At 33.1% G+C, this 27,938-nt stretch overlaps 1 protein-coding gene across 1 annotated transcript in view; it reads left to right on the top strand.

The window, feature by feature from the left end:
• CSMD3 (CUB and Sushi multiple domains 3) overlaps positions 1–27,938 on the top strand; it is a 106,977-nt gene that overhangs the window by 18,263 nt on the left and 60,776 nt on the right. The window contains exons 6-13 of the mRNA XM_010709229.2: positions 10,681–10,794; positions 11,451–11,546; positions 12,403–12,606; positions 15,875–15,999; positions 20,390–20,486; positions 21,585–21,689; positions 25,162–25,280; positions 26,906–26,975. Coding sequence (XP_010707531.2) covers positions 10,681–10,794; positions 11,451–11,546; positions 12,403–12,606; positions 15,875–15,999; positions 20,390–20,486; positions 21,585–21,689; positions 25,162–25,280; positions 26,906–26,975 — 930 coding nt within the window. The remainder of the gene's footprint in view (positions 1–10,680; positions 10,795–11,450; positions 11,547–12,402; positions 12,607–15,874; positions 16,000–20,389; positions 20,487–21,584; positions 21,690–25,161; positions 25,281–26,905; positions 26,976–27,938) is intronic.

Below are 27,938 nucleotides of genomic sequence, written 5' to 3'. Positions count from 1 at the left end.
TAACTACAAAGGAATTAAAGCAATATATATATGCTTGGGAAAAAAAAAAAAAGTCTAATTTATAAGGAGACAATATCTGCTTTAGGTTTAAAGGAAGACATAGCATTAGAGGAATGGCACCTTACTGATAAACACAACATTTTGGAACAAGTTTTCTTGGCAGTTTCCTGCCTTAGTGTAAACAGGGAAGTTAAATCAAGTATTCTCTTCTGATCCTGTGTAAAGCTAGATATAATTGTGTCCACGGACATCTTTACAACGTTACAGTGATACCATTTTCATCTTTTTCTTGCTTCTTCTCTAGAATTTCTGTGTAATTATATAGCCCTTATTTTCATAAATAAGTGACAAAGATGGAAAAAAAATAGAAAAGAGTAGTTTATTTTTTTTATTTGATTTAAGATGTGATCCTTGAAAGTGTGTGTATATATATATTTATTATAGCTTTTGTTTTGTTTTGTTTTTTAAATTCTGGAAGATATGTGTACAGTCTGCCAGTAAAAAAACACACAAAGAGCAAATAATGCTGTCAACATGTGATTTTCATGCAGTTCACTGCATCCAGAATCATGACTTAAAAGCTGTGTCACGCTAGAATTATTTCAGTCACTTGATTTCAAACTCAGTTTACATTAAAAAAGAAAAAAAAAGTGAGGGCAGATCATGAGTAGCAGAATATCCCAAGTGACAACTTCACATCAAGAGGGAATAACAACCAAATGGTATTTATTATAATACTTTATAAATACATTATTAAGATTTGCTTTTAATAACTTGAACGCAGCACCTTATTCTCATTTAAGAAATCTGACAGACGTGTATGGAATGACATTTTAAAAAATGTGCTGAATTTTATTCGTCATCTTAAATTAAAGTGGATAGATATGTCTTGCCTTAATATCTTCAAGCAAGCAATATACTATTGAATGGGAGGTACAGACCATATAACATATGTTATATATGTTAAAACATATGTATGTATATATGTTATATATATATATATTGTATAAAAACAAATATACATGTAAAATATATAACATATACAGGCCATATGTTCTGAGTCAGGATGTAGGCCAGTTACAAGCGGTGTCTCTCAGGAGTTGGTCTTGGGACCAGTGCTCTTCAACATCTTCATCAACGACATAGACGATGGCATTGAGTACATCCTCAGCAAGTTTGCAGATGACACCAAGCTGAGCGGTGCAGTCCATACATTGGAAGGAAGGGAAGCCATCCAGAGGGACCTGAACAGGCTGGAGAAGTGGGCCCATGAAAACCAAATGTGGTTCAGTAAGGCCAAGTGCAGGGTGCTGCACTTGGGCTAGGGCAATCCCAGGTATTTATAAAGACTGGAGAAAGATCTCCTTAAGAGCAGCTCTGCAGAGAAGGACTTGGGGGTCCTGGTGGACAGTAAGCTAGACATGAGCCAGCAGTGTGAACTTGCAGCCTCGAAGGCCAACTGTGTTCTGGGCTGAATTAAAAAAAGGAGTGACCAGCAGGGAGAGGGAGGTGATTGTTCCCCTCTACTCGTCTCTTATAGGGCCCCATCTGGAGTACCATGTCCAGGCCTGGAGATCCCAGTGCAGGAGGGATGTGGAGCTCTTAGAGCGTGTCCAGAGGAGGGCGATTAAGATGGTCAGAGGCCTGGAGCACCTCTTCTACGAGGAAAGGTTGAGGGAACTGAAATTGTTTAGCTTGAAGAAGGGTCTGGGGAGACCTCATTGCAGCCTTCCAATACTTGGAGGGAACATATAAACGGGAGGGGGAATGACTGTTTACATGGGTGGATCATGATAGGACAACGGGAATGGTTTTAAACTGAGACAGGGGAGGTTTAGGATAGATATTAGGAGGAAGGTTTTCACAGAGGGTGGTGACGCACTGGAACAGGTTCCCCAGAGAGGTTATGGATGCCCTATCCCTGGAGGCGTTCAAGGCAAGGCTGGGTGTGCTCTGGGCAGACTGGTCTAGAGGCGACCCTGCACATAGCAGGGGAGTTGAAACTCTATGATCATTGTGGTCCTTTTCAACCCAGGCCATTCTGTGATTCTATGATATAAGGCAATTTGAAATATTAAAAAAAAATAAAAAAAAAGTTGCCATATACACGAACCTTTCTATTTCCTATCCTCTTTCCATACAAGTAATCATTTCAAAGTCTCAGGGATTGCTGATAGGAATGCCCTGTCAAAATGATGGTTACTTGTCAGTAAAGTGGGGTAAAATAATGAAGATTGCTTCAAATTCTTGCATGCCAGATTGTATGCTGAAGATATTAATTTCTGGAGAAAGTAAAAGTAATCCAATTTGTGCCATGTATTTTACAAAAAGTAAATCATCCCATCTTTCCATCCCCGAAAGAGAATGACTGCAAAATCAATAGACTTACAAAAAATAAATTGTTCGGTAATTACTGGTAGATTTTGGGAATTCTTTTTTTTTTTTTTCCTTTAATGACTAAAACTATATTTTAAGGAATAAATAATATTTTAAGGAATAAATCTTTCTCCAATATGTTTCTACAAGAATTTGGCGCACATACAGAGAAACTGACTGTTTTGCAGAATGTTTCACAGAAAGGTTAAAAATGTTTTAAGAAGATGAATCCCTTAACCCAGAAAGGTAAAGAAGCCCAATTTTACTGAGCATGCAAATTTATTAAATTATCAGCATTATGTTTCAGTTTTCTGATTTATTCTGTCAGTTCTCTAAAGTCTAAAAAACATCCTGCGGTACTGAGGTAGTGCATTTATTATTAAGAATGGGAAAAAAGTATTCGCTGGTTGACTAAAATCAGCAGTTGATAGACAATCTTTTTCTTGCCATTCTTTCAACTCTATTACCCTGTTTCCATTTCTCTTTTTAACACAGTTCTCTTACTGCTGGATTTTGAAAGGATCTTATACTATTATCTTACTTAAAGCATGAATAATGTTTACTAGATTCTAAAAACTGAGCTTCAGGAGCTCAGCATTAAAAATGTATGTAAGTCCTTTTCTGCAGTTTTCTCCAGATAGCTAACTGAGCTTCATTTATAAGTACTGCTTTTTGCGGTGTAATCTGTGATGAAGTTTAGAAAATCTAGCCAGATCTGAGATGTCGTAGTGCAAAGTCTATCTAGCAGACAGAGAAATGTTTTTGCCTCAAGGACAATAAACCAAATTAAAGTAATATGCATTTTATTATTATTATTATTATTTATTTATTTTTTATAATGTAGTATCAATATAGATCATATTATACCAAAAAGGAAATATTTGCAGCACTGAGCCACTGCAAACTTTACTCTGCCCAGACCCCACCTGGTGTACTGCATCCAGTTGCGTGGCCCTCAACACAAGAACATCACTCACCACTCTCAGTAAAAAAAAAACTTCCCCCTGACATCTAATCTCAATCTCCCCTCCATTAGTTTAAAACCATTTCCCTTTGTCCTATTGCTATCTACCTGTGTAAAAAGTTGATTTCTCTGATATTTATAAACTTCCTTTAAATACTGAAAGGCTGGAGTGAAGTCTCCTTTCAGCTTTCTCTTTTCCAGGCTGAGCAAGCCCATTTCCTTCAGCCTGTCTTAATAGGAGAGGTGCTCCAGCCCTTTAATCATCTTCATGGCCCTTCTTGGACTCTCTCCAAAAACCTCATGTGTTTCGAGTGTTAGAGGCGCCAGACTTGGATGCAGTACTCCAACTAGGGTCTCACAAGGGCAGAGTAGAGGGGAACAGTCCCCTCCTTTACCCTGCTGACTACCCCTCTTCTGATGGTACCCATGACACCTTTGGTTTTCTGGGCTGCAAGCATGCACTGTGGGCTCATTTTAAGTTTTTTATCAACCAGGACCCTGAAGTCCTTCTCAGCAGGGCTACTCTCAAGGATTTCTCCTCTCAGGTTGTATACATAGCTAACTGGGATAAGACTGGGATCAAGGAACTGGAAAAAGATCATTTTGGAAAAGTGCTCAATTTATAAACCTTTTCAGGCTTAGGCCTTTTTCAGACAGTTATAATAAAGTATTTATCATCTTTCCTCTTCATTATATTCCTTTGGATATAAATAATTCCTCTCTCAAGTAACTTTATCTGTATTGACTTAGATATTTGTGTTCACTACTCTGTGTATACAGTCTTCAAAGATTCAGAATTTCTCTCAGTGATCTCCTTGCAATTACCTGTGCAGCAAAAAGAAATAAAAAGGGTTTTCAACCCTCATTAAACTTGGCTGAATATTTCTGTTGCTTGCAGTCTTGACTTGTAGAAGTGATTATCCTCTAGTTTTACAACCAAATCTTTGAATACTGTTTATTTTTTCAGAAGAAAGTATGTTGTTTTCCTGTCTCTTTCCTTTTTGTATCCAATTATTCACTTGTAGTCATTTTAAAATGTTTTTTCTATTAAATTTTGCATCTATTCTATTAGCATAAGCAAATTTTAAAAAAACGTGATTAAAATCTCCAGGGAAAAATTTTGGAAGCCAGACATTTGCATACATTTTGTAGCAAAATAATAATAGTAATAGTAATAATAGCATAATTGACTCACATCTGGTTATTGTTGTTGCTTTAATTTGTGTTGCCATTGTTCTCAACAGTGACTTAGAAAAATAAATACATACGGCAACTGAAATTAAGCAAAATGTCAGAATGCACTTTTAAGACTTAAAATGTACTAAATGTAAAGATAGTTTTGATAACTTCACTGTGTAACTAAATGCAAATTGTCATGAAGGCTTTTTAAATTCACTGTACAAAGATAGACAAGTCATTCAATTTAAGGCTGTCTCAGCAACATAGTCTTAACAAATGGAATGATTGCCAGCTACAGTGAACCTTAAAATGCATATATTCACCTAAGGTCTTGTAAACAATTTTTCTTTTTTTTACCCATTATAATAATATTAAAGCTATTAAATCTATGATATAAATGATTATATCAATGCTTAAAGGCTCACAAACTACTTTTTGAGGATTTCCTCCTTAGGAAAAAGGTTGCATTCAACTTTTGTACCTTGTTTAGAAAAGAACTTTTAATGATTTGTTACCTATTCTTAATGTAAGAAAGAAGATACTGTCATTATATAATTTATTGCTAGTGATGAGCACATTTCTTATTTTTGTCAGATCCTGCAGATATGAGTAATGTTATATAGTTTCATTCACCCTACTGTAAGTTAAACAGGAGAAAATATGCTTTAAAATGTCTTCTCAAAAGCTAGATAGGGTTCTCTATGATTTTGATTTTTAAATTTAGCCATACCTCATTTTTTTTTTTTTCTGGTTAACCCTCCCAAAATCATTGCGTAAAATAAGTGAGACCTAATAATTAAAATGAGGGGGACTGTGTATCATTATTACAACAAATTCTCTGTGTACTTTTCAAAATAAGACTACTGAAGTGATAGGCAAACTATTCATGGTTCCTTAAAATAAAAAGTGGCAGATTCAGTGGACATATCATAGAATCATGGAATGGTCTGGGTTGAAAAGGACTACAATGATCATAGAGTTTCAACCCTCTTCTACGTGCAGGGTCACCAACCACTATACCAGTCTGCCCAGAGCCACATACAGCCTTGCCTTGAATGCCTCCAGGGATGGGGCATCCATAATCTCTCTGGGGAACCTGTTCCAGTGCGTCACCACCCTCTGTGTGAAAACCTTCCTCCTAATATCTAACTTAAACCTTCTCTGACTTAGTTTGAATCCATTCTTCATTGTTCTATCATGATCCACCCATGTAAACAGTCATTCCCCCTCCTGTTTATACGCTCCCTGCAAATATTGGAAGGCTGCAATGAAGTCTCCCTGGAGCCCTCTCTTCTCCAAACTGAACAATTTCAGTTCCCTCAACCTTTCCTCGTAGAAGAGGTGCTCCAGGCCTCTGACTATCTTAATCACGCTCCTCTGGACACGCTCTAAGAGCTCCACATCCTTCCTGTACTGGGATCCCCATGCCTGGACGTGGTACTCCAGATGGGGCCTCACAAGAGCTGATTAGAAGGGGATAATCACCTCCCTTTTCAAGTTTACTTTGCTCCTTCAGCACAAATAGGAAATATCAAATAACAATTATCTCCTTCTGGCCACAGCAGAATCCAGACTATTGTTTTAAAATCTGTTTTTAAAAATTGCTGTTAGCAGCAGAGTACTTGTAGTTCTCTTAAGATGAAAACTTTCCTTTATGAAAGAAATCGTCTTTGCTATGAGGCACTTGACTTATGATTTCTTAGTGGGATTTTGTGGCTAGTCAGAGGATATGAGATTTTAGGTTAAATTACATGCTTTTGTTGTTTGTTTGTTTTTACCTCATTAAAAAAAAAATGTATTGGTGTAACATAGGAGTATTGAAGAGGAAGAATAAGAAATCATTCTAAAAAAAACAATAGTTTGGAAATTTTTAAGTAGAATAACTGTCTGCATATGTATATTAGTTGGGCAAAACACATAACTTCTCTGTATACAACCCTGTGTACATCTGTGTACTTCTCTCTGTGTACATCTGTGTAAAACAGAATGGAAACATTTACCTCAAGTTTTGTGAGAATTAATCAAATTAATACTCTAAGTACGAAGAAGTACCATGAAAATCTAAAGTGACGTGTAAGTCCTATGTTTTATGGTATACCAACGAAGTACATGTTGCTTTTTTCCTTTCATAATCTTTCCTAATCATAACCTTCTCTTTCAGTTTCTGCCATTTTCTTGTACATGGTATAGCACTGATTTCCTACCCATGATGTACCTATAATTTCATGCATGGTTTGCAGGTTAATGAAAACAAATATTACAAACAAAAATAATAAAAAAAAATATTTGAAGATGAACACTCAGTCGCTTCTTTGTTATTTGGAAATATTTACTGATTTTTTTTTAAGGTAGAAAAAATGTGGATTTTTTAAATAAAAATGATTATATGGATGCATTTAAAATGTTTATTATCTGATATTACATTCAATTTGCTCATTTATGGACTATTGGAGAAGTGAATGTATATTTCTTTCTCCCCTGCTGTTCCTCTCAGAATAGATTTGAGCTGTTGAAGTATAAATAGAGAGCTGAAAGAATTGAGGAAAAAAGGCTGAAAGCAGACTTCTGAAAAATAATGTTTCCTTTGGGCTATGGAATGAAATATAATTTAAAACATTTAAAACAACAAGGAACTGTTTGTATTTCTTTGTAAAGTTACATGGTTCTAACTAAATTAGTTCTGAAAATGTATATAATTGTCTGATCTGAAAGCATTGAAAAGTTAATTTCTTGTTGAGAGAAAAATGATTGAAGGTATTTCAAACTTCTGGTGGAGAAAACATTTCAAAGCATAATTGTATATATATATTATATGTAAAATAATGTTTCCAATCGGGTCTTCATTTTTATTGTTTGTGAATTGCCATTTACTAAGACCAAAGTGTCAAGATTTTTATTACCATTTGAGAAAATCAAGGCCATCAAAACAATGTAGTTAAACATGGAATGATTTATTCTACCTGCAACATGTGCAATTGTAATGTGTATACATAATTAAGTACTTTAAAATGTCATATAAACATCTTGTTGCTTCATTTTTTGATGTAATCTTTTCAGCTTATAGATTATTCGAATGCTATGTTTAAGAGAACTGAAGTAATTTCAGATATTAGAACTTAGCGTCTTTATAAAATAAAACTTTCTTAAAAATATATTAATGCATAACTCCATTTGAAATAACTATTTGTAAGTATCTGTCACTAGCACTATCTGTCACTGTCACTATTATGATCACTATTTGTAAGTATTATCAAATACTATCAACTGACATTATCAGACGTCAGCCATTATAATAAAGTATGAGATAGTATATCAGTTACCATATTAAAATGCTGTAAATTGCAAAATTAAATCCATATTGAATAAAATTTAGACCTAAATTAATTGGAAATATACAGAGGAATACAGACAGCTGTTAAAACAATGTGAGTACTGGAAAATGGCTCAATTTGCTTAAATGTGTGCTGTAGTCCTATCACTTTAAATACTTAAATCAAGATTTTACATTTTCAGTAGTTATAAATTATGAAGCCATGGACCTGGAGCATAAGAATTCCACCATACCAGGTCCGAAAACAAGGGACTACATACTACAGTGTCCTCTAAACAGCAATAAATGTGGGGGTTCAAATAAATAAGTTTAAGCTCATGTTCGGTTTTAGTAGCTCTTCCTTATGAGTTCTTCCATTAATTTATATAATTGCATTTTGGCCTATTTAGGTTTAGTATTTGTGACAAACGTTAGCAAACAGTTCCACAGCTTAAATGTGTATTCTGTAAAAAAAAAAAAAAAACATGATCTGAAATTTAAATAAGTTTTCGTATGTTTTTCATTTAGTGCTTTTCAGTTCTAATACTTGAAAGGACAGCAAAAATCACTCTGTGTTCAGTTTCTCCATATATCTTATGATTTTGTAGACTCTTGATGTAACATCGTTACATATTTTTTTCATCCTTCTCTATACTTTTTGTACTTTCATTTATTTATTTATGGCACTATGGAGCATAATCATTTGTTTTAACCTCCAGATCTCACCAACAACAGTTAATATTCAATTCAAAGTCCATCATCTGAATATATAGTAGAACAATTTTAATATGCAGTATATTTAACTTCTCTACAATTATTTTCATCTAATATTTTATTATTAGCTATTTGTTACCATAATATATTTCTGTAACTTTACAGTTAATTCTTCTTTTTACTTAACAACATCAACATAATTTGCAACTGTTCGTCTTTTCTAAACAATGTAATATATTGAAAATTCAGTTTCTGACAGACATTCTTGCACGTCTCCCTCCATGAAGAAAATTATTTATGCTTGTTGCTTTCCTAAATTTGAACCACAGAATTTTTTTCTTTAAAGAGCATTTGCTAAATAACTTGTGGATTGCTTTATGGAGACTAACATGAAATTCTCTTTCTAGTTAACGTACGCATCATTTCCTTAAGATAAAAAATTCCAAGCTGAGTCCTAAGCAGTTGATAGAAATGTTGTAATGTAACTTCATGGGAGTATAAAAGATAAAAGCTTTCTAACTGATAAGTCATTACAGTATTTCGCGGTATTTCTCAGTACAGCAATAATGTCATATTGCAGGACACTTGGTATGAGCAGCACTAATTGTCTGGTGTCACAGATATTTAAATTCTCAAGCATTGGCTTTTCACTTGGTAAAACAACATTAGAAATCACAACATGTTTAAAATAGATATGAAACAATTTTCTCATTATTCTGATTTTCGAAAGGACTATAGCATTCATCACTAATGTATCTGAGAAGCAGTATAATAAACACTGTGTTGAATGACATAAAAATACATGATTATAAAACATTACTAGTGTCCAATAAACTACCTCTGTTATAAATAAGGGCTATAGCCAGAAATGAAACAATGTAGAAAATGTCTGCACATTTAATTATAGAAATGTTTTAAAGAAAAGAAGAAAAAGAAAGAGAAAAAGAAAAGAAAAAGGAAAAGAAAATGAAAAAGAAAGAGAAAAAGAAAAAGAGAAGAAAGACAAAGAAAGAAAGAAAGAGAAAAAGAAGAAGAAAAAGCAAAAGAAGAAGAAGAAAAAAGAAAAGAGAAAAAGAAAAAAGAAACCCTTGTTTTTCATGTACTTTATTAGGCTTTATTAGAATGTATAGAATTGCACAACTGTAAGTGCCTAGTTTCATCTATTACAATAAAATATAAAATATAATGATTTGATAGCCCATGTTTGTCTCTAAATTCCTAACTTGGATAAGGAACCAGAACCGAAAACAGATTCTATTCTCTTGAACTCTTACTGATTCTACATTTCTTACTTCCACTTTTTAAACCCTTTATAATCCTTATGACACTTTTCCATACACTGCTAATAATGATAATAAAATTGAGATATAAATGTTTTGTAGGTATTAGGATACTCATGCCGTTGTATGGTCACTTTTCTTTTTCATTGTTTACATGTGTTGAAAGGTCAAATGCCTGTTGATTTGAATGTGCTGAACTTCAGAACAAAAATAACATTCTTGCATTCAGTTGTTCAACTAATATGACTATAAAAATAAATATATTTATGATTCGGCATATGAATTCCCAAACTTTTCTTACTTTGATTTAGCTGTTCATTTAGTTTACAAATGTAAAAAATGCACTGAATATTAATGTTCTTAAGAAAAATGAAATATTCCAAAGTCTGTGAAACATTCAGGGGCTTATCAACAAAATAAAACAAGGTATATAACTATTTCCCTAGAATTATCGAGATGGACATTGGACTGATAATTTTGGTCAGGAGGGTGAAGCAAAAAATTTGAAAATATATTCAAGAGTGGAAATAAGTGTTTTATTAAAATTTTCTAACAATTATGTATGTTTTATGAAATATTTTATTTATTAAAATTTATTATATTATATGAAAAATATATGTAGATCTTCCCTGTCTCTTTTCTATGCAGAATTATATTTTTTAACATTTTACTGCTGCTACAGTACAAAAAATAACTGTTTGATTAACGAATCAGGAAAATCAACTAAGTATATTTTCAAATAAAACATTTTTATATCAATATATTAATGCTTATTTTGTTCTCTCTCTTATTTCTTTTCCTGTTCCCTATTTTTGTCTGTTGGTGCTTCTTGTTTTTTCTCCTTTCTGTTTGATCAGTGGTTTTTGGCCAGTTTGTATTTTTCCAGACATCACTCCATGATGTGGTTGAAGTATATGATGGCCCAACTCTGCAGTCATCTTTGTTATCTTCTCTCTCAGGATCTCATTCAGGTATATTTTAATAGGACTGTCATTAAATTGTTGTTCATTTTATATAACCTATAAAAATAGTGCAGGTGAAAGAAACAGAAAAGAAAGCTCATGTTGTCTAAGATACAATTTGGAGAAATATGTGAAATCTGGATTTGGAAAGAAAAAATCAATCAGAACAGTTTTAAGTAATGAAGGAACAGAAGCCAAATAAGATCTTTTCTTTTAGATTTTTTTCTTATGATACTTGGTTATTACAGTGAGTATTTTGGGCTTCTTTCTTTGTGCTTTTATTGCTCTTATGCAATGAGTAATTTAAAATTAATATTAGACATTTATAAGGGAAAGAGGGATATATTTATAATAAAGTGAAACTGTATAGTTTATACGCATGTTGACTTGATTTAAAGAGGTATGTTGTGTAAAGATATGTATTATTTTATTTATGAAGGAAATACATATGTTCATAATACCTGAGGCGATTTTCAATTTCTCTTTTTTAGAACAACATAATACTGCCAACTTAAGATGTTGAAATCATATATATTTAGTGAAGTTACTGAAGCAGAATTGTATTTTGGGTGTTGTTTTTAACTGCAAAGTTATTGATAATTATTTTGAATGCTGCTTTAGTAAAAAGTGGTTATGATAGCTTTGTATTCGCTTTGTTTGAGTAGGTGAATCCCTTCCACTGAGCTCAGGTAACCAGATCACAGTTAGATTTACTTCAGTTGGACCAATAACAGCTAAAGGATTTCATTTTGTTTATCAAGGTGAGACAGCCTGAAAAAATGTGTATATTTATTCACTTTTTCCACAAATTGCATATCAAGAGAGAGGAACAGGGAAAAAATGTAAAGGAAAGTAATAGCCTTTTAATGATTTAACAAGTTTATTTATTTCTGACTATTTAAATAATGTTTTAGGACTGTTCTTGTATCTGTATTTAAAAAATTAATTATTTAGGAAGCGTAAGATAAGTTCCAAATTTAAGAAGACAGTTATATATAGCAGCTTTTTCTATGTTTGCTAATCTGACTAATGCTAGATCCATCTGGCTGCTCAAACTGGCTTATCTCCCAGTTTAAATATGAATAACAGTATATGATATTACTTGTGGTTGAATCAGTGATCTTGCTATTTTTAAGTTCTTTCTCTTGGTATGCATTATTTTCCTTTTTATGGGTCAAATGCAGAAATTGTAAAACATCAGTGCTTGTAATTGCAATTCATTCTTCCATTATATTTGAATCTTGATTTGACAGGCAGAAATGAGCATTAAAAAAAAAAAGAAAAAAAAAAGTAAATATCAACCTGACACAGAAATGTGGTTTTGTATTGGCTGAATATTGCACAATAGTATCTCTGTTCAGTGCCATATTAGAAAGTTTCAGTGTAGATTCAATATATTACTTTTAATCTTGGTAAGGATATCAGTGCTACGCTCTTCTAAATAATGGCTCTGTCAAGTAATAAATGTTATGAAGATCAATTTGGGGATTAAGCAAATATTCTTAAGTTTCAATTAATTGTATGTTGCCTCTAGTCATTCTGAATATCTGTGGTTCAAGTTCTGTATTCTTTCATCAAATCTGGAATTAAAATCCATGATTGTTTGTGTGTTTGCAGCTGTTCCAAGAACAAGTGCAACACAGTGCAGCTCTGTGCCTGAACCAAGATTTGGAAAAAGAATTGGAAATGAATTTGCAGTTGGGTCCTTGGTTCTGTTTGAATGCAATCCAGGATATATCCTCCATGGGTCAACAGGAATTAGATGTGATACAGTACCAAATGCATTGGCACAGTGGAATGATTCACTCCCTACATGTGTTGGTGAGTTCTTAAAACATTTTTATAGAACTAATTGCTTCCAAAATTGTAGGCCATTATTTCTAGCTGAACGTGTTCTTTTTTTTCCATCCACTCAGTATTTTATTCCTGCCTACTTTTATTCACTTTCTTCTCCATTCAAGGCAAGATTCTATTACTCTTTTTGCTCTAAACTTGCTGTGATATTTCAGTAATTTCATAAACATACTCTGCTACTATAATTCACAGATTGGCTTCATTCCATTACATAGGAGACTGGCTGTCCCTTAGTCAAGACGCAGAAGTAACAGCTTGTTCCCTCACTGACTTCAAGACTAAGATACTCTCTCACCTTTTGACTCTTTCAAAAGATATTGCAACCTACAGTAAAGAAGACAAATATAGAAAAGATTTATAAATCACAGAAATAGAAATAGTAATAGATAGATTTAGAAATAGTTAATATTTCATGGATTAAAAAAAATGAAATAAAAAAGCAAGCAGTATTTTTCCAGAGCATATACTTTTCTGGTCATACAAGATTAAATTCTCAACAGTAAAATATTAAATTAATGTGCATCCTTTCACATTGGTAAAGCTGATTTGATGCACTTGGAAATCTGGTGATTGCTCTCCAGAAGAGCCTCAAAGGAATGAAATAAAATTATATTCATACAATTTTCTGTATGTTTACATCTCAGACAAATATGGCAAATCCTCTGATTAGCATGTTATACTTTAATAAAGTTGGGATTATTTTTTAATATGGAAAAAAAATCAGTTCTTTATAAATTTATCAAAATTGGATATCATTTACATATTTTGTTACATTTACATAGATGCTTTCACAGTGCCATCAAATTTTGCTAATTATAACATCTTGCAGTACTGACTACATAATACATTAATTTTGTGCAATTGAGTACAATAAAACCTATTCATTTTTAGGATAAAAACATCTGAAGAACATAGTTCCCAACTAAACATCAAATGCATGCATGAGTTAGAGTTTATTTTTCTTGACAGATAACAGATTTTTTACAAAAGATATCCTAGTCTACTGCAAAACCACACTGTTGAACTGACCTCAGCATTAAGGAGCAGGGGAAAGGAAAATAAAGAAAAGTTTTTAATTATGTTGATATTAAATAGCCTGTGCTTAATCACCTGATGCTACTTAATAGAGACTGAATGGTTAAATATAAATATATATATATATCCTTCAAAATACTAAAATTTTTATAGAGATCAAGACTATGTACCACTGAGGTAATATTAATAAAATATGATTATCCAAATATTATACATGAATAATGTTTATTCGAACTACTTCAGTCAAAGGAAACATTCACAGTTGTGAGGGCTGCTCCAAAATTAATGCCTCATATTTTCTTACCTTGGCTCACCATTTCAGAGGTGGATGTTGGTGGTACAGGAGTGAAGGCTTAACTCTCCCATCAATATTCTGTTACATTTTGTTGGTGAGTGTGACAGAGAGCAGCACAGGAGCAGTCTGACAAAATGGCATCTGTCATGGAAGCAAGGGTGTATAATTAAACTTCTCCATGTGGAAAAAATAGTACCCACTTGGCATTCAACAATGCTTGCTGACACCGAACAGTGGATGCTAGTACAAGGTGGTTCATTTCAGCAATGATGCCATCATAGCAGCTGCGAAACTGTGGGTAACTTCCACTGGTGCAGATTTTTACAACTGTAGCATGCATGCTCTTGTTTACTGCTAGTGAAATTGCATAGGAAATGGCAGTGACTGTTGAAAAATAGTGTTTAGTAGCTGAGAGTTTGTTCTATCAAACGTTATTGTGTTTTTTTTTATCTGTTATATACATGGAAATAAATAAAAGGTGTTACTTTTGGAGCTGCCTACATATATCAGTAAGAAACTGAACTATCTATACTACATTTATTCTCAATTATAATGGTTGAACTGATAGAAATGTACTGTTTATATCCTTTAACTATTCACTTTACTTTTCAGATATTGCAATAGCACAAATAATATAAACAATTATTTTGGTCGTGGATCACAATTGATATACTTTATCTAGTCTGTAAAAGAGAAACTATCTGTCTCTAGGCAAGTTGAACTGAGAAGGGGTTATAGATCATCTTATGCGTGAAGACCTCTGTGTTAATGAAAGTGATAATATATATATGAGATGAAAATTGCATTGAATTAAATCAGTTTAAAAACTGAAGTAGTACCCATGACCATATCAAATTGCTTTTAAATCTAGTTAATGTTTGTTTCCTTACGGATAGCAGACATCAATTATTCTACCTGTCCATCTTTTTACAAGCAGTTATTTAAATGTTTTAAGTGAAGTGACCTTTAGTTTATTCATATAGTTCCCAACAGATTATATAAATTATATGCCATCTAAAATGTATTTACAGTATTCAGTATTAAACAAGTGGCATTCTTCTATTTATTTTCTAAATCTTCGTATTCTTATCTAATGAAATCATTTCAGAACTTACTACTGTTGCATAGAAATGATACATTAGCTTCTAGCGGTTTCGTTGAACCATCTCATCAATCTTTTCCTTCAGCTTTTTGAATACCAATACAATATCTATATCTAAATTAAGCTGCAATTTTATTTGTCCTTCTTACAGCATGTAATGATCTAGACAAGATACAATTAAGTTGGATATTCAGAAGGGAAACTGTTATTGTGTGTAATTATATGTAACACTTTTATTAATCCATGTGAAGGTATATGATGAGAACAGTCTTAAAGGCATTTAACCACTTCTTACGAATATGACAGAAACATAGTCTGCAATGGCATAATTCATCGTAGCAGAGAATTGTCAACGCATCAGGACTAGTGATATTGTTTAAAAAAAGTAGCAATGTTAAGAATATTCTTACCACATATTTATATCTTTTAGACTAACGCAATATGTGTTCAAACTTTATTCCTTAAGCATTAACAATAATGCTTTATATTTGTAAGATTGCTAGGAAATAGTACAGTAGATTTCATTTTCTTAAAGGTCAAATAAATAAGAGAATATGAATCTGATTCTGCAACACTGAAAACTGATAGAATCATAATTTTCCTTAATATTTTTTTATCATCTAAAAGAACATTTTTGAGATTCAAGACTTTATTTTCCTGGAGCAAACATAAAATTTTAAATGTAGCATAAATTTGGAAATGCTTTCAGCAGTGACATGCTGAATATTGTGTAAGCTTTTTCAACAACTTTTCTCACTTCTTTTCTTCATACTTCTTTTCTTGCCTTGTTCATTTCTTTTCAGTGCCCTGTGGTGGAATTTTAACAAAGCGCAAGGGGACCATTTTGTCTCCTGGTTACCCTGAGCCTTATGACAACAATCTGAATTGTGTATGGAAAATCACAGTACCAGAAGGAGCTGGGATTCAAGTATGTATATTTAGTACTTTCTTGTTGTCTGTCATTGCATTTAAAACTGGTTTTCCTGGTGCAAGAGCATGGAAAGAATATTTATTCAAGTATTGCTTTCTGGCTATCAAGACTGAACTAATTCTGTATCTTTTCATTCATACAGTTCTTAAATATGAAAGATTTACAGCCAACTTGAAAGCTTTATCCATATTATTTAAGTTAGAAAAAAGCAACAGTAATTCAAAATATATCATTTCATTAGGTCATTCAGTAAGAAGCCAGAAGAAATATATATGCTTTCTGTTTGTTTTTTTTTTCTCCCTAAAATTGAATATATGCATCTTTCTTAAATAGGTCTTTTCTTGGGGAGGTTATATATGCTGTCCTAGAAGCTATGTTATTTTATATATTATTATGAAAGCTCATATACGATGAATCCCTTAAAAAATTGACAAAATTCTTCTTCACAGAAAAATGGATTAAGAACGTGGAACATAGATAAAAATCCATATCATTAAGTCACATAGTGAAATATTGCAAGAAATCTCATTATCGGAAAGGTAGTTTGTCAAATGTATTAAAACTTATAACCTGATCATATTCCTAACAAAGCAATTACCATGAAAACATGATAGTAAGTTTTCAATTTCTTCCCTTGCTTCATTAAAAAAAAATATAAAATAAAATGAACTATTTTGTTTCTGTGTGTAAGGCTTTAATAAAGGTGTAGTTTCCTACTGGAGACCATTTGAAGCAGAAGATATTTCTAAATTTGCATTTAAAGTTGTGGAAAGAAAACAAGAAAGTCATTTTGGATCATTTATTGTGTCTGGTTTTCAATAAATTAAAGAGTTTTTACTGTATTCTCCTATATTCTCCAGGAAAAAATTTCAAAGTAGAATGAGTTTATAGTTTAGTGCTATTGTAAAAATTGTATCTTTATTTAAAACTATTTAAGAAGAATGTAAATTCTTTTACAGAATAACACAGAAGTATAACAAATGCAACCTAAGTTCATACATGGTAACGTTTAAAAGTTTATGAATTAAATTTCAAAGCTACCAGTGTCTATTAGCTATAATATTTAGAAAACTAAATCATATTTGAGACTGATTTTGAACACAACTTGTTTAGGATAGTTAACAAAGTTAGGATTCTGTTTTCAGTATATCCTGTACAAACAGAAATGAATGCTAAATGCTTGGTGGATCATTTAGAGTGTTTTTACCGGTCTCTTATTATATCTCGTGTCTTGACTTATGCACTCAATTTTTTGAAGTGTTTATCTCTTATCACAGAATGCATTAGGTGACTAAGTTGCTAGCTTTGATTTCAGATTAGGTGTCTAGCCTGCATGACATTCTTTTTCTTAAGAGCTGTAATGTGATGATGCATTTGGTAATGTTATTATTTTTTTTAATTCTCACAAGTCTTTCTGCAAAAAGAGCTAGTGAATATGTGACCCTTTCCGTTATCATGGACAGTTGCAAAGCTTGATATTTAGGCTTGATCCTTTGACTCATCTGATTTTCAACACTAGTTCTGAGAAAGTCCCTGAACTGAATACGGATGATATAGGAACTGTAAGATGGAGCTTATGTCAGAAGTCCTCATACCATATTTACTGAGATATATTTGAGAACTGAGCATAGTTTTATAACCAGTAATGTCGTCAGATATGGCACTGAAATAATTTTAGGGTTTTTTTCATAGGCAAGAGCAAAAATTATCACATATATATCATATATACATATATAGTTATCGTTCTGCAATTCAGCTACCTAAGGAAACATTTGAAAACTTGGGTGACTGGTTTTGTCCTACTTGCAAAGGAATACTGATCTTGAATACCCACATTAGATAATGCATTGTGTTTATGGAGATGTTTAAAATATCTGAACATTCTACCTGATCAGTAATCTCTCAGTGTAGCAGAGATATTTTCCCAACTTGAAAATAATGCAAATGTGTATGAGAGTATTTAAACTATTTAGGTGGGAATAACTACATTGTTGAATTTTTTGAAACAGTGTGACCAGATGTAAATGATGATCTGTATATTCATATCAAATCAAATCATTAATATCAAATCAAAAAGCAAAGATTTAAAGGTAGATTTGGGTAAATCGGAAGAGGAAGAGTTGAAAACCAATCTTAAAGCACCTAACTTAAGTATCTTAAACATCAATAATTTTATCTGCTGTTGTTATAAATTAAGTCAGAAAGGCACCTTGAGTAGGTAATTTAAAACAGTTAGTATAGATTCTTACTTCACTGCCTGAAGGAATGTCTTTTTTATTTAGTGGCTACACTGGCAGGCTAGGTCCATAACATGCATAACTTGTACTAAAATAGATGTTTTAAATTACATGTTTTATAACTAATACAAAAGAAAAAAAAAGAGAAGGGAAAAAAAGAAACAAAATAAAAAACAAAAACTAGGCAGTCACCATCAATCTGGTACTGCAAGCACATTAAAACCATATATAAATAAATAAGATAGAGATAAGATAAGAGATAAATTTAAATTCAGTCTGCAGGTTTCCTAGGTATCTGTACTTTGTATTCCGTGTGTTCCTGATAGAGTCACAACAAACAAGCTGGAAGATGTAAGGATAGAGCACAGTCCTGCCAAAAAGGACCTGGGGATACCAGTGGATGGCAAACTGAACATGAGCCAGCACTGTGCTCTCGCAGCCCAGAAAGTCAGATGTATCCTTGGCTGCATCAAAAGCAGCACTGTCAGCAAGACAAGAGAGGTGACCCTGCCTGTCTACTGTGGACTGGTCAGACCTCATCTGGAGTACTGTGTCCAGATGTGAAGTCCTGAGTACAGGAGAGATGTGGATCTGTTGGAACGAATCCAGAGGAGAGCCACCAAAATGAGTCAAGGGATGGAACAGCTCTCCTACAAGGACAGGCTGAGAGAGTTGAAGCTGTTCAGCCTGGAGAAGGCTTTAGAGTTGATCTGATAGCAGCCTATCAGTATCTAAAAGGAAACTATAAAAAGAACTAACTCTCTAGCAGGGTCTGTTGTGACAGAACAAGGGGAAATGATTTCAAACTAAAGGAAGGGAAATTTAAGTTGGATATAAGGAAGAAGTCATTTTACAGTAGAAGTAGTGAGACACTGGAACAGGTATTTCAGAAATGTGGTGGTTTCACACTGGTGGTTGGAGATATTCAAGGTGAGGCTGGATAAGGCTCTGAGCAACTTGATGTAGCTGTGGATGTCCTTGTTCATTTCAACGGACATGGACTAGATAACTTTAAGCCCCATCCGGAGCTTCTTCAAGTATTTACAAAGGAGTCAGGGCTTCTCCTCCATTTCACTCTAAAATCAATCAATCAATCAATCAATCAACCCTGCTTTGGCTGTAGTATCTGACCAATGCCTATATAATGCAGAGTGTTTAAAGCTCTGGAGAAACAGCTAGATAACCTCAACATTCCTTTCGGCTAAAAAGTTTGAGTCACATATTCCACCTAGATAAATGATTACCTAGTTGCACTGGAACTATGCTTATGTCTGTTGTTGAAGCTACTCCACTTTGGAGAATAGTTAAGGAAGAAAAAGGAAGACAGAAGAAAAGCAAGAATAATTCTCTGGCATAGTGGTTAAGGTACTCATCCTGTAGAATGTCTTGAGTTTTATTCCTGTTTCTGTCACTCTTGATTTGGTTTTCATTAAAGTTATTTCACGTAAAAATAAATAAATAAATAAAAATTCCTCACTCTCTCCCCTCTAGAACAGGAACTGGAACCTGCAATTTCTTTATTTTGTAGTGAGTGTTTTCATGCTCCCTCTTGAACAAGTGGGAGGATGTTATAATCTTGGATGGAACGAAGTGGAAATTCTGCCTTACAGCATGTTACTGATTACTTTTTCCCAGGAAATAAGTCACAGATGATAGTAGCCAAACACAAGAGGCTGCTTTCATATGGAGGAAGAATTGAAAATGCAAATTACTTCATTATGAGATTGTTTTTAATTCTGTTTAAACTAGAAAGAATCACAAAGAAGCTGAAGTAATTGGCCATAGTGTATATTTTCCCCTCAGTGTCCTTCAAGTAGTCTGGGTATTAGAATATTCTGTGTCCAGATTGCTGTGTAACTCTTGTCAGTGATAATATGTGGTTGTCACTAAGGGTCACAGAACTTACGAGTCTGAATTGGCAATTAAATCCAACTGAATTGTTATAATGCAATTGTATTCACTTAATGATGTCTTTCATTATCTTTACAATAACACTAAGGAACAAACTTTTCATGATTGAAAGCAACAGAACTCCTGAGTATTCTATTCTATTCTATTCTATTCTATTCTATTCTATTCTATTCTATTCTAATATGGTGTGGTCTGGTCTACAGTGTATTTTTTACTTTTTTTTGTTTTTTTTTTTGTAGGTGCAAGTGGTGAGTTTTGCTACAGAGCACAACTGGGATTCTTTAGACTTCTATGATGGAGCTGACAACAATGCTCCAAGGCTTGGAAGTTATTCAGGTGACAGAAGATTTTAAAATAAGTATTTCACAAATTCAGCATGCATTGTAAACACTGCTTTTTTCTATTTCTTTTTTTCTGCATTTGCTACTTCTATAATTAACAACTGGTAGTTTTTTTGTTATTATAGTCATCATTCTAGTAGACTTTCATAAGGCTGAAAATTTGAAAATTTTAGGAGTGAAATAATATTCAGAGGCTCCCAAGCTATAGGATGATCTTTATGAATATTAATCTCATTTGTTCACTTTTATAGCAGGCATCAGAAATACTGACCTCTAAAGTAGATATCTCCTGAAATTATACTTGATTGAAGGATGCATTCTTTATCTCTATTTTAGATAAATGAGACAGTTCTGTTTGCTCTTTTAAATTTTTCTTTATTCTACTTCATTCACATGTATGAAACGGCATTATAGATGATTTTTTTTTGTCTTGTCATTCTGAGTTTCTTGTTACAAACTTATGCTAAAACACAAATAACTAATCAAGCACATTTACCAAATGTGTTCAGAGCTGCTTTGTATATTTGGCTGTAATGTTTAAAGTTATTCCTGTTAGGAAGTTTGCTCTTGCTTTCAAGAAAATCCAAGTTTAATCCTTCTGTTGATAAAAGAGGGTGATACAAATTCGTATTAGACCCTTCTTCCCAGGATGCCTATGGCTCATGTCTCTGATAATGTGGTGCACTGAAAATGCATTAAAACTTTCAATAAAGATATTTGACAACCGTGCGTGATGACAGTGCTTAGAGCAACCTGATCTAATGAAAGATGTCCAGGCCAAAGCACAGGGAGTTGGACTAGATGATTTTGGCAAACCTGCCCATGGCAGCGGGTTTGGAACTAGATAATTTTTGAGGTTGCTTCCAACCCAAGCTATTCTATGATTCTATGGTATTTAAGTGTCTCTTCCCACATAAACTATTCCATGATTTTATGATTCTATGACAAAATATGATAGAATTGGTTTTGTAACCTTTCCCTTTCTCTCATCTTCTCCTTTCCCTTCACTCTTTGTCTTTTTATACACACACACACATTTCTTCATGTAGTTAATTTTTCTGCATTTCAGTAATATTTTTCTTTCTCTTTTCAGGAACAACTATACCTCCACTTCTAAACAGTACATCAAATAATCTGTACCTAAATTTTCAGTCTGATATCAGCGTATCTGCTGCTGGATTTCATCTTGAGTATACAGGTAATGCAGAGATGTTCAATTAATTAAGAGTGCTTTTCAGTTCCAGATCTAAGTGGTATGAAAGAACATTCCATCTTATTGCACATCATGAGCCTCATACAGTTGCTTCAATTCCATTGGTAGGATTCTCATTTAATTACATGGGTAAAATCTGAAACTGCAGGGACTGGGATGCTTTGTTCATATTGTTTCCACCTTTCTTTTTCACTTTCTCAAAGCATACAACAGGAATAAGTGCAGACCCCACAAGCTTCTCTGCTAGGCTCAGCAGTGGAGCCCTTTGGAACCAACTGTGTCTGGCCCAGGGCAGCCCCTAACCCCTCTTCACAGCAGCTGTTCCTGCAGATCCTACTGCTATCAGAATCTGGATATCATGACCAATACAATAAAATATTCACTACATATAATGTCATTTAAATATATAATAAATCAGGAGAATAATTTCAAATGTTTTTATTATTTCTGAAAAGACTGCAATTATAGACATACTTGCTATCTGAAAGAGATTGCCTGATCTGACTAGCTGGCATTCTGACAGTCATTGATGTTTTGTTAGAATTTTATTTTTACCAGGCTACGCAATTCCCTCTGCTCATATTTGCTCTGCAGTCTGATTTGCATAATTGTTTCATAGTTAATTCTTGTCAGTTTTACAGTATACAGATCCTATGCTCTGATCTGATTAGTCTGTCGGAGTACACAGCCTTGCAAAAATGCTAATTTCTCCATGTCTAAACATTCATCATAGGTTATATTTATCCTTCTGTTTCCTTAAAATACAGATACTGTCTCAGTTTCTTACAACCTTGGTAGGAAAAAACATAGGAAGTTAGGAAAACAAAGTAATACGAATCTGAATCCAATGAAAGTGAGAATGCCTCTGTGTATTCACACTGTCCAAAAAACTGAAGTATGTAGTGTACTACTGATAGGCAGCCCTCATCCCTAAATAAAGCAAGCATTCACAGTATACTGCTACAAGTGTTGTTCCATGCCAAAGACAATATATGTAAGTTTAATAGGTTTGTGCATGAATTTATACAGTTTGTATGAGAGAGTTTGTGTACACATGCAAGATGTACTCTGTGAGTGAGTAAATAAAAGCTGAAAAATTGTGATTTAGGGAAGAATATTGACGTCTCTCAGTAGATACCTGGTAGCCAGTAGCTCAGTGACCTGTCAAGACTAATAAGAAATTAATGTTTCATGTACAAGTGATAGAGATATGCAATTAAGAAAATAATGCAGAATTTGGGATGGAGTGAGGAAATCTCAAAACAATGTTTAAAGCTGTAATCTTTGTTAGAAATAAATGTAAGGGTAGTATTATTGTAAAAAATATTGAATTGCTGACAGAGTAAACTGAATTAAAATTTTCTGTGGTATGCGATATATTTTGTAAAGATAAGCTGTTAAAAAAAATTATTGTGCACATGTGATTACTACTGAAGTGAGTCTGTGGTCTGTCAAGTATGAAATAGAACTAATTGACCACAAAAACTTCATAAAATCTGTAAAATGCACCATAAACCAATTAAAAAAGTAGAAAATATTATCAAGATTGTTTTGAAATTTAAAATAGAGACACACAATATATTCATTGTGGCCTTCCAGTACTTGAAGGGAATGTATAATCAGGAAGAAGAATGACTATTTACATGGGTGGATAGTGATAGGACAAGGAGGAATGGTTTTAAACTCAGACGTGGTAGATTTAGGTTGGATATTAGGAGGAAGTTTTTCACTCAGAGGATGGTGACGCACTGGAGCAGGTTACCCAGAGAAGTTGTGGATGCCCCATCCTTGGAGGCATTCAAGCCCAGGCTGGATGTGGCTCTGGGCAGCCTGGTCTAGTGGTTGGCAACCCTACCCACATCAGGGGGGTTGAAACTCTATGATCTTTGTGGTCCTTTTCAACCCAGGCCATTCTGTGATTCTGTGATCTCAGCTAATGCCTTAAACCAGTAATGGACAATGAGCAAATGACCGGACTATGAGAAGCTGATAAAAATTTTGCAGTTAATGTGGATCTTGACTTCTAGGCACTAGCTGTTTCACTCCATATATCCTGGCTATTGCTCCCTGTTATTAGCTAGGGAAGACACAGCCTCTATTAGCTGTAGATTGAAGAATGCTTTATGTTTTCCTTTGTTCTGTTTTCAAACTAATTTTCTTTCACATAATGTGTAGAATTTTGTATTGGGCTGAATTATTAATTTGATAAAGGAAATTTAGTTGAGGACCCATCACTGCTAGGAAGGAAGATGACAGTGTATTTTGTGTATGACATAGCGTATTTAGACTTTTGTCTCTTGCAGATTTCTGTACTAGAGAGTCAGCTTTGTCAGGATTTTTCTCAGGATTTGAGAGCTAGCAATATAAAATTCTTATCTTTATACTGAAATTTCAACATAAATGCACAATCAGAACATAATTCATTAACTTGCAAAGCCACTCTCCTCTGCTCATCTCTGGCAAAGCTTCCTGCCATGAAAGTCTGGATTATTTTTTAGAAAAAGTAAATAAAAAAGTAATGATCACATTTTAATGACAGTACTTCACGTGATTATTCTGTTTCATTGGAACCAACATTGATGGAAGTCAATATGAGTAGTTCTTAGTGAATATCTCATCAAAGTTAAATGGTAAGCAATTGGCAAGTGAGTTGGCTGTAAATATTTTTTTCAGTGCATTGCCTACTTCCAAATTTATTCCACATATTCAAGGATACACAAATTTGAGGGGAAATATGTGTATCTTTCAGTTCCTTTTGTCGTAGATAATCATATTCTAAAACTTAATGGTGATCCCATCAATAATTGTTTTTCTACTGTTTTCACTTCTATGCCAGATTTTTATTATATAAAACATATCCTACCATAGAGTTTATGCATTCTATGCCTCTATATATCTTAAGGTGAAATTTTATTAATTTGGTAATTATTCTCTAAGAATATAGGTAGCTTCTTTGAGATCAATTGAGTTTCTTTCATTGTTTTATGCATGATTCCCATAACATTCAATTATTTTGTTTAAAATTAATTAAAAATATGATGTAATCTTCAATCTACAATATTGCACTCAGTGTAGTATTGCTCAGTGTTCTCTGGAATAGATGCTGGGAAAGGAAAGTAGGTGTGCTCCCAGTTTCCTTTAGGTAGGCTATGGTCAGTTCTGAGAGTGGCGGTAGGAATGAGTGAACCAGTAAAGAGGAGAAATTCAGAGGAGGTTTTGCATTTCGACTGCTAATCTTTGGATAATATTTCTTTCTCTTTCCTTTGCTTGGAAATAAAGCAGTTTTCCTCCTTTTATGAGAGTTTTTCCAAAATATTAGTCTATTTGGGTACTCATACAGACTGCTGGCATACAAGCACTTCCTCAGATATCAGTATGCTGTGCCAAAGAAGTTCAATGTGAATCTATTATCAGATTCTACGTACTTTAAATGTCTGAACTTCCCAATTTTTCACAGCTATAGGTTTGGACTCTTGTCCTGAACCACAGACACCAAGCAATGGGATCAAAATTGGAGACAGATACATGGTTGGAGATGTGGTTTCTTTTCAGTGTGACCAGGGTTATTCCCTTCAGGTGAGCTAAGATTCCAATTTTTTTTGTTCTTCAGTGTGATAATTGTTACATCTGTCAAGTGGATACTGAACATTGATTACATGATTAATTTGAAAAACTTACATATATTTCTATAAAATCTAAATTTACAACCTTCAAATTTTCTGTCAAGAGTCTGTGGTTCTGTGTTTCTTCTTCATTAGTGATTATAGCTTGTCTATTACTGATGGTGTGTTTTGTATTTATAGCTGAGCTCTGAAGCTTTTGCAAATTAAGTTAAATTACTTGATGGACAATATAAAAAGTAGACAATAGGAAAAAGAAAATGAAGCAGTGAAAGTGATCATTGGAATCTAATTCTTTTGTTTCTTCATTGTAGCAAGTAATTCTTGGGAAATGTCAATTTTTTTGTTTGCTTGTTTGGTTTTGTTTGGTTGGTTTTGTTTTGCGTCCTTGTTTTGTTTCCAGACTTCAATACAAACATGTGAGAAGACAATCAATACTACATTCCTGAAATAAAGGAAATACACTGGAGCATAGACTGCACAAACACATAAGAAAATATTCCTCCTTCCATAATGTTTTTCTGTCATGTAGAGTGGGACTTTGTTCATTTATTTACTTATTCTACAAATGAGCAGATATGCCTACTTCTACCTGTAGAGAAAGTGTGTTCATTTTTATTCTAGGAGAGGAAGTGAATGGTTTGCACAGTAATAAATAAACTATTTGTAGTTACTCTGGATGTTTTACAGATACTTGGTTCCCTCATATGTTACAGACTCTGAACTGATAGGAAGATTTAACATTAAAATTAACAACTTTTTTTTTTCATATGAATACTAAGGAGACAAGATAAAATGTTACTGATTTTTTTAAATTATTTTTTATTTTTCCTGCTGAATCATCTTTTTGTGTGCACTGTGTGGTTTTTCAAGAAATCCCAATTACAGTTTTCTCCAAGGAATTTTCATTTTAATTTGCTGTCCCGGGAATACAATCACAGTTACATGAAGCTGATGAACAGTAAATGTAGTGGTTTACTCTGGTGAATTTTTTACCAAGTCTGTAACAGATTGCCTTGAAATCATAACATCTACTCTGTTGCAAAGAGACATTCTGATGTGAAGGCTTTCCTTAAATATCTGAGTTTTCGGATACTTAAGCTATGTCAGAGTTGAAGGTAAATACTAAATTTAGAATACAAAGTCACAGAATCATTCATTATAAATTTAAAATGTTAACCTGATTGTATCTACCGTGTATAGTTAGTATTTTTTTTCATATTCCACAAATTATGCAGATCAGTTGTATGCATACATTGTTTCAGTGAGATCTTTATTTTCTAAAACCTTGAATTAAACTAAGGCTGGTGTTTTGAAATTAATCTGGAGACTGCTAGAAACAATATTAAGGGAATAAAAGCAATTTTCTGATTGGCTAACTGTCCCTGGGTTAAGATTAGATTCTGCTCTGTTGTCTTGAAAGTTTGATAAAATTCAGTGTACAGTCTACATTTTCTACTTTTTAAAATATATTCTGACGTTTTTTTTTTAATTATTAATTTGTTTTATTGGAATAGTAATCATGTAGCACATGTTGTATACTCTTTACTATGCAAATTAGCAAATGTTGTGTCATTTTAGGGACATTCACATATCACTTGTATGCCTGGACCAGTAAGAAGATGGAACTACCCAATTCCAATATGCTTAGGTATGTTCATCATAAATAAAACTTCTTAAACATGTCAGAATGAAAAATCTAGAGATATGTAGAAGTGAAAAAAAAGAAAAAAAAAAAAGAAAAAAAAAAAGGAAAAGTGAGTGAACTTATTTTAAAGTGCAAAAGGCCAGACTGAAATGAAGATTTTTTCAGTATACTGCAGATTTTGGCAGAACATCTCTGGAATGCCCAGTCAGAAGAAGAAAGAATGACATACACACCAGTCACTGTTTCCTGTGTTAGTTGTGAGACCTCCAGAAATCCTTACAAACATAATTCATTTATTTATGAATCATTTCCATAGTAGAGTACTACAGAAAATGCTAAAATAAAAACAGCATTACATTGTCATCTCTGATGAATGCACCATGAGGCGTGTGCCCTATTTAACAAGATACACTGTGGTTCAAATCAACCTATATAGAAGACTATTTTAATATTGTTGGAGAAGCTCTGGAAGCCTGCCAGAAAGCTAGAGAAAGTATCTGACACGCAACAGTATATTCTCTTTAGTTGATAAATAAATATGTCACATATAAAGCTCTTTTTGCATTCTTTATCACTGAATAGAAGACATTTTGTTTGGGTTACCTAATAATAAAATTTATTCATTTTTATAATCTTTAGTGTATAGAAAGCAAGATGCAACATATCTCATGAAATGAGATAATGAAAACCATCATTAAATTGTTATTAAATTATAAACAAAGTGGTCAGAGTGAATGCCTCTCCTCTTTTCAAGTGCATGTGTCCCTCAAATTAAAACCTAGTCAATTCAGATAAAGACAAATATATATTTTTACGTACCCACTTGTAAATTACTTTATAATATGTATTTAGTGGTATAGGAACGTTTATGTATCCTTTGAAATATAAACCTTGATATTATATTATTTATTATTATTTATATTATTTACCATACTTTTATGAATAATGTCTTAGGTCTTTTTTTTT

Source organism: Meleagris gallopavo, chromosome 3, assembly GCF_000146605.3.
Source record: "Meleagris gallopavo isolate NT-WF06-2002-E0010 breed Aviagen turkey brand Nicholas breeding stock chromosome 3, Turkey_5.1, whole genome shotgun sequence".
NCBI lineage: Eukaryota > Metazoa > Chordata > Aves > Galliformes > Phasianidae > Meleagris > Meleagris gallopavo.
Note: the sequence above shows the minus strand (reverse complement) of the source record. Positions and strands in the feature narration are given on the sequence as shown.